Source organism: Papio anubis, chromosome 13 (assembly GCF_008728515.1).
Source record: "Papio anubis isolate 15944 chromosome 13, Panubis1.0, whole genome shotgun sequence".
Classification (NCBI taxonomy): Eukaryota; Metazoa; Chordata; class Mammalia; order Primates; family Cercopithecidae; genus Papio; species Papio anubis.
The window spans coordinates 62,707,700-62,714,508 of NC_044988.1; the positions used below are offsets into that span (position 1 = coordinate 62,707,700).

A 6,809-nucleotide genomic window follows, 5' to 3' on the forward strand; every position below is an offset into this window, starting at 1 on the left:
GCCAGAAACTGGGCTGTCTCTTTCTTTAACTTAATCTTGTGGTGCCCTTTCTGGTGCTGGGTCCAGTCCCTAACTGAAGGTAGGCCCACATAGCAGCCTCTGATTCTCATCACTTGAGTTAGTGGGTCCCGGACTGATTGGGTGACAGAAGGGGGCGGCAGAGAGCAGAGGCCCTTGAACTCTCCTAGGGAGGGAGCAAGAACTGCTAGGTAGGCTGATGCCAAGGATCTCTAAACTTGGGATCAGACTGGAGGAGCCAAAAGTTGGGGTATGAACTGCAGGAAAGGTCACCAACCCAAGTCCCTCCTCTGTGGCAGGCAGCTTCTAGGAATCTCCCCCTCTTCTCATTTACAGCCTGCATCCTACACCTCTGCTTAAAATGTTTGAGATACACTCCCAGCAGAGAAGATTCTTCAGACAGTTGGCAAAGTCCTGGCTCGGAGGAAGGGAGTAACAGGCAGGATTATTTAGTTCTCTTCATATAGGCTATTCACAGTATGGGTTTTTGGGGCATGGGGTTGGGGGAGACAGTCATTGATAGTAACAGGAGGCCTGACACTGATGAGGGGCTTTGACGTGGAAGGGCACCCTTTTAGGGAGGGACGCCCTGTCAGTACGGAACAGAGCCAGTGTGGGGAGGGGCGCTCGGCTCGAATGGCGACAGCGGCGGCAGAGTCAGGAGGTCAGTACGGTGGGCTTCGGTTTAAATCTTTAATGCACTGGCTGGCTGGGCAGCGGCGGTGGGGCTGCGGCGGGGGAGGCTACGACCCGAGCGCTGGGGAGCAGGGCCCAGCCCGCTGGACAGACAGCTCATCAGGCCTCGCAGAGGCTCCAGCTTCTGCTCCCCGGGGTGCGCCGAGCTGTGGGGCGACCCGACACTGGCATGAGGCGGGGCGGGAGCTACCGGAATCCCCCCGATGGGTCCTCAGAGACTGAGTCTCGTCCATGCCCGGGGCTGGCCCGCGGTATCGCAGCCCCCTCACCTCCGCTCCCTCCGCCACATGCGCAGCCAGGGGAAAAAGTAGAAACAGCCCCAGTAGATCCTGCAGAGAGAGGGCAGAGGCGGGCGGGGCGGGGCGGGGCGGGGCGGAGCTGACCCCACAGACTCCGCCCCACGGCGCCTCGCCCTCGAGGAAGGCTCCGCCCCGCCCCTAAAATCGGCACCCTTCGCAGCCCACGCCCCTCGGAGGCTCGCCCCGCCCACCCCTCGCCCCCGCAGAACTCCACCCTCCCCCACCCCGGAGCCGCCTGGTTCCTCCTCCGCAGAACCCGCCTCCACTCACTCCTCCTCCGCCTCCAGCGCCACTTCGTATCTCCTCATTCCCGACATGTCCTGGGCTCCGAACGTCTCCTGGGGAGCGGCATGATTGAATCAGGGATTCCCTAGCCCCAGGTCCCCTTCTCCGTCATGCTCAGGACGAGGCTGCCCAGTTCTCAGGTAATCTGAGGCCGATGCCCCCGGGAAGCCTCAGTTGCCACCACTGGACAGGGTGGGCTTGGAGATTTGGGAGGCACTGGAAGTTAAGGGGTGAGGAGGCCGGTCATCTCCGGGGCCTGGGGCATTTAGGGGGCCAGGGCGAGAGGTTTGGCGGTCATGGGGCTGGGAGATTTGGGGCCCTGGGTGAGGATTTTCAGGGGCTGGGGTCACCTGGAGGGGGGGCTGAGAGGGGTCAGCGCAGCCTAAACTCCCGCCCTCCCTGGCTCCACCCCGGAAACGGACCGTTACCATTACGTCACAGGGATGCTGTCGCGCACTAGATTTGCCTGCCCCCCGGAAGGGGTGGGGTCTGCATGTCTCCCAGAGGAGGCGAAGTCGAAACGTCATCTTAGGGTGTGAGGCCAGGGGCGGAGTTGCTTGTTTAAGATGCGGGCAAAGGACCCTCTTTTACAGGTGTGGAGTCAGGTTTTGGAGCTACACCTTGGGAGGCCGAGGCTTCCGCACCAGGCAGCAAGAAAAGTTTTCCCAATCCCCACGTCTCCTCTACCCGTCCCTGACTTCTGCCCTGCCAAGTGCCTCTCTTGCCTGCCGAGAGAGGTCTTGTATGACCCTGGGCTGTGGAGGAATAGGTCCTCAGAGAGAGTCCAGTCTAGAAAAGGCCAGGCTACGGAAATACCTGGTTGAGTGGCCTCAGCTAAGCCACTGAATGTCCAGAGGGTCATTGCCCTTCCTCTCTGGCCTGAGACCTATCTTCCTGTGATATGTTTTTTTTCCCTACAGTCAATCAACAGATATTTGCTGAATGACCATCTGTGTGTCAGGCACTGTGCTGGGCATGAGAATGTAGTAGTAAAGAAGACAGGTGACCGGGCGCGGTGGCTCACGCCTTTAATCCCAGCACTTTGGGAGGCCAAAGTGGGTGGATCACAAGGTCAGGAGTTCAAGACCTGCCTGCCAAGATGGTGAAACCCTGTTTCTACTAAAAATACAAAAATTAGCTGGGCGTGGTGGCAGGCATGTGTAATCCCAGCTACTTGGGAGGCTGAGGCAGAGAATTGCTTGAACCTGGGAGGTGGAGGTTGCAGTGAGTTGAGAGCATGCCACTGCATTCTAGCATGGGCCACAGAGCGAGACTCTGTCTCAAAAAAAAACCAAAAAAACAAAAAAACCCCACAAACAACAAACAAGACAGGCACCACCTCTGCCCTCTGAGAGGTAGGGGTAGAGCTGGGAGGATCAAAAGAGAATAGTCAGATTCTTACAATAAATGGGGCAGACTGGCGGGAAGAAGTAGAAGGTGCCAAGAAAGGGCAATTAACCCAGTGTGGGAGGTTGGAAATAGCTGCCCCAGACCTCTAACATCCCAGCCAAGGCCTGATACTGAGCCATAGTTGGTTTGAGTAAGGGGAAAGACAGTCTTGGGGCTAGGCCGACTGTATAGGAGGGAGTGACCAGAAATAAGTGGGGTGAAAGTTTCCTCTGGTTGAAATGTGAGGAATGGATACCTGTCTTCTCTCACCCATCTCGCCCTCTTTCTCCCTCTCATAGTTGACTTCCCCTACCTGGGCCACATACAGATAGCAAGACAGACAGATTCATAGGTGCTAGGTGGTTTTATTGGAAGCACTGCAGTCTGGGAGTTGTGAATCTGTGCTTTTCACAACGTTCACCCTTTCACTCACATTCACACTCACGTTGACACTCCAGGCCTGGCTGAGTCAGGTCTGGTGCCGAGGAACTAGAGGCCTGGTCTTCTCTTCTGGTCCTTTGTTTCCCAGGCCAGGGCTCTCTCTGGCACTCCCATGGCCTAACTGCTGTGGCTCTTGCTCTGGGAAAGGAAGGAGAGAAAGGGCCATGGGCTGTAATCTTAGATGGGGCTCAGAGGGGGCAGACAGGACTGGGGAGGGCCAGGCTTGCCTTGGCAGAGGTCTTCTGCAGTCTCCAGATGGTACAATCCATCCAGGGCTGGTCTAGAGGCTGCCTCTCAGTGTGGTGAATTTGGAGTCAGAGAGAATGGAGCCATAGAACTCATCTTCCTGAAAGGCCCTGGTGTGAGGGGCAGATGCTGGGGACCACATCTGGGAACCTGTTTTAGGGGATTCCTTGTGGGAGGGATTGGGCAAGGAGAAGTGAAGGAAGTAAGATGGTGAATGGAGACCTGGATGATGGAGGAAGTGATTGGGAGGGGAGGAGACTGGACATTCTCCACCCCAACTCATAGGACAAAGTGCCCTGCAGCCATCCCTGAAGAGGAGGTAGCAGAAGGCACCAAAAATGTCCCCAGGAATTGGGTGTTGATTTGGTAAGAGGCAGAGTCCTCAGAATTGTTGGTATCACCCAGAGCTAGGGAGTGAGTATTAGCTTTAGGGCTTAAGATGGGAAGGCCACAGCCCTGACTGGAACTTGGGATATCTGTGTCCAGAGCTTTAGTGTTGCTCTCTACTCCACCCACATGCACTGTTCTCTTCTTCCTCTGGGAAGAGCAGGCTAGAGAGACAGAGCCTATAAAGAGAAGAGCAGCCAGATGGCTCCAGGACCCATCCAGGCACTGATACATACAGGAACAGCTGGGGTACAGGCACATCTATATCACACAGGTGCACACAAAGGCATACCCACACCACACAGGCACACACATAGACTGCAAAGGAATACACACAATGCACAGGTATACCCATGTCACACAGGATGTACAGTCATCACAAGGGCACATCCATTTGGCATATGTACAGTCTCAGGTTCATACTTGGACCTGGATGTTGACATTGTGAAAGGAGAATGAATCTCAGGACCCCCAAATCATTAAGCCAAGGGGAAAGTCAAGCTAGGAATTGTGTCAGGCAAACCTGCCTCTCATTTTATTCCTAAGAGAGATAACTACAAAGATAAAAAAAAACTACTTACCTCCCTCACAATTGGTCCACAGGGAAATTCCTTGTGGGCCTCAAGATCTTTACCTTAAGACAGTTGTGTTGAATTTCACCCTGACAATGTAAACTGATAGCTTATCTTCACAGGTGCAGTACAATGGCCAGATCGCAAAGTCATCCCTCTGCTCACCTGAGACAAATGCATATCTAATTGCTTCTTCTGCCCTATTGTTTATGCAAAAATGCAGATTCACTGAGCCAGACTAAGGCATCAGTGTGACTATTCCTTTACTGCCCACTCCATGTAAATTGTGTAGTCAGTGAAAGATTGATCAAAGACCCAAAAGAATGCAGCCTTTTGTCTCTTATCTACCTATGACCTGGAAGCCACCACTTCGAGTTGTCCCGCCTTTCCAGACTGAACCAGTGTAACATCTTACAGGTATTGATTGATGTCTCATGTCTCCGCAAAATGTATAAAACCAAGCTGTGCCTCGACCACCTTTAGCACGTGTTGTCAGAACCTCCTGAGGCTGTGTCATCTCATGAACGTGTGCTCAACCTTGGCAAAATAAACTTTCTAAATTGATTGAGACCTGTCTCAGATACTTTTGGGTTCACAACATGAACTCAGCTTCCTTTACAGACTCCGTGAGACCTGCGTGTTGATCCCTGCTATGCCCCTCACCTTACCGTTTAACCCCTGCCCCATTTTACTCACTCCTGGCAAGAAAACCAGTATGCCGAGAAGAGGAGTGGTGCCACACAGGAGGCCATGGAGGATGAGCAGAGATGGACAATTGAGTAGAGTCACTGAGAGCAGCAAGAGGCCTTCTGCTTGTCTGGAGTCTGTGAGACTGTGTGAAGTTGGATGGGAAGAGCAAGCAGGAGAGGGATCATGATCATGAGGGCAAGGGAGTCCTTGGAAGACTGAGGGTCAGTGAGTGTGTGTGGATCTGCAGGGGGCTGTGGCTGTCTCCTGTTTATGGCCCCCTAAAACTTTCATTTTCTATGTTCAGAAACTTTCTCCCCTTCTGGTGTGTAATAAAGAATTTGACTGGCCTTTGTCCCTGGCTCCTGAGAGGGAGACTAAACCTGTGGAATTTCCCAAGTAATAGTGTCTTTGTTACTCATGAGCCCTTTGGAACTCACCTGGGTTTATGCTAAGAGATGAGACGACTCAGGTTAGAGGTTGGTCACCATAAAGACCAACCATGTGATTAGAGGGTTGGGCTTTGGGCCAGGCTGACCTCTGGGGTGGAAGTGGGCGCTGGAGATTGAATTCAGTTATGTGGCCAATAATTCAGTTATGCTGTTGTAAGGAAATCTCAATAAAAACTCCGGACACCAAAACTCATAAAACTTTCTGGTTGGGCCGGGCGCGGTGGCTCAAGCCTGTAATCCCAGCACTCTGGGAGGCTGAGACGGGCGGATCACTAGGTTGGGAGATCGAGACCATCCTGGCTAACACAGTGAAACCCCATCTCTACTAAAAAATACAAAAAACTAGCTGGGTGAGGTGGCGGGCTCCTGTAGTCCCAGCTACTCGGGAGGCTGAGGCAGGAGAATGGTGTAAACCCGGGAGGCGGAGCTTGCATTGAGCTGAGATCCTGCCACTGCGCTCCAGCCTGGGCAACAGAGGGAGACTCCGTCTCAAAAAAAACTTTCTGGTTGATGAACACTTTGATGTGCCAGGAGGGTGATGCACCTTATGTCTCCACAGGGAGAAACCACTGAGAAAAGCTCTGCATTTGAGACCCTCCTAGACTTCATCCTGTGTGTCTTTTCATTTGGCTGTTTCAGATTTACACCCTTAATAAACTAATTAAACACAGCACTTTCCTGAGTTCTGTGAGTCATTCTAGCAAATTATCAAAACTGACAGGGGTTTTGGGAACCTCCCAGACTTGTAGCCAGTTGGCCAGAAATGTGGGTGGCTTGGAGACCCTACTTGTGGCTGGTATCTAAATTGGGGACAGTCTTGTTGGGGACCTTTCTCTTAAACCTGTGGAGTCTGGTGCTAACTCTCCGTGGCTAGTGTCAGAAGTGAATTGCAGTCCATGAGTTGATAGCAGAATACCTTCCCACTGAATATCTCCGCATCGTTTCTCTCTCCCTTTTTGTGGAGGAAACTTTTCTCTTTCACAACTCTCCTTAGTAGGCTGCACCTGTTTTTAACTTTTTGGCTTTAGCTCTGAGAATCTCAGCAATAAGCAGTTTGGACAAGGGTAGGAGAGTTTGCACTATTACCGTTAAGGGAAGATTTGCAAGGTTTGTGATGTTGCTCCTTTGGAGGCATTTGAGCCATCGGTCTCAAGGCTGGGAGTCAGGGTTTGGTTCAAGATTAGGGTCAAAGGTAGGAATGTGTCTCTTCCCTAGGTTCCTCACTGCCAGCTCTTCTCTGTAGTACTAAGACACCTGGGGGTAGGAGGAGTGGGAAAGATGGGACATAGCCACCTCCTAGATTCCCTGAGGACAATCACAGGAGCAGGGTAAGGATG

The 6,809-nt window shown here is 52.7% G+C and overlaps 1 protein-coding gene and 1 long non-coding RNA gene across 3 annotated transcripts; one reads left to right on the plus strand and one right to left on the minus strand.

The window, feature by feature from the left end:
• Positions 1-463: 463 nt before the first annotated feature.
• On the minus strand, positions 464-1,729 carry LOC101004755. Of its 2 annotated transcripts, none has more exons than XM_009188595.3 (4): positions 1,649-1,729; positions 1,284-1,351; positions 984-1,043; positions 464-860 (listed from the first exon to the last, which is right to left on the minus strand). In XM_009188595.3, exons 1-4 carry the CDS (start codon positions 1,727-1,729, stop codon positions 704-706), a joined length of 366 nt encoding a protein of 121 aa, XP_009186859.2. In that variant the 3' UTR covers positions 464-703. The 2 variants fall into 2 exon arrangements, with proteins under 2 accessions (XP_009186859.2, XP_017805260.1); XM_017949771.1 differs by having other exon boundaries at positions 1,284-1,514; positions 1,649-1,708.
• LOC108582368 lies at positions 1,314-5,370 on the plus strand. The gene is made up of 2 exons (XR_001895742.2): positions 1,314-1,438; positions 4,456-5,370. It is a non-coding gene; the product is annotated as an uncharacterized LOC108582368 (long non-coding RNA).
• Positions 5,371-6,809: the final 1,439 nt, after the last annotated feature.

Excerpts from the sequence above, each read along its gene's own strand:
- LOC101004755 (XM_009188595.3), bottom strand. The coding sequence starts at position 1,729 with ATGGTAACGGTCCGTTTCCGGGGTGGAGCCAGGGAGGGCGGGAGTTTA. Across the intron at positions 1,352-1,648 it reads CCTCTCAGCCCCCCCTCCAG|GAGACGTTCGGAGCCCAGGA; the intron begins GTGACCCCAGCC and ends GCCGCTCCCCAG. Across the intron at positions 861-983 it reads ATGTGGCGGAGGGAGCGGAG|CTCGGCGCACCCCGGGGAGC; the intron begins GTGAGGGGGCTG and ends GTCGCCCCACAG.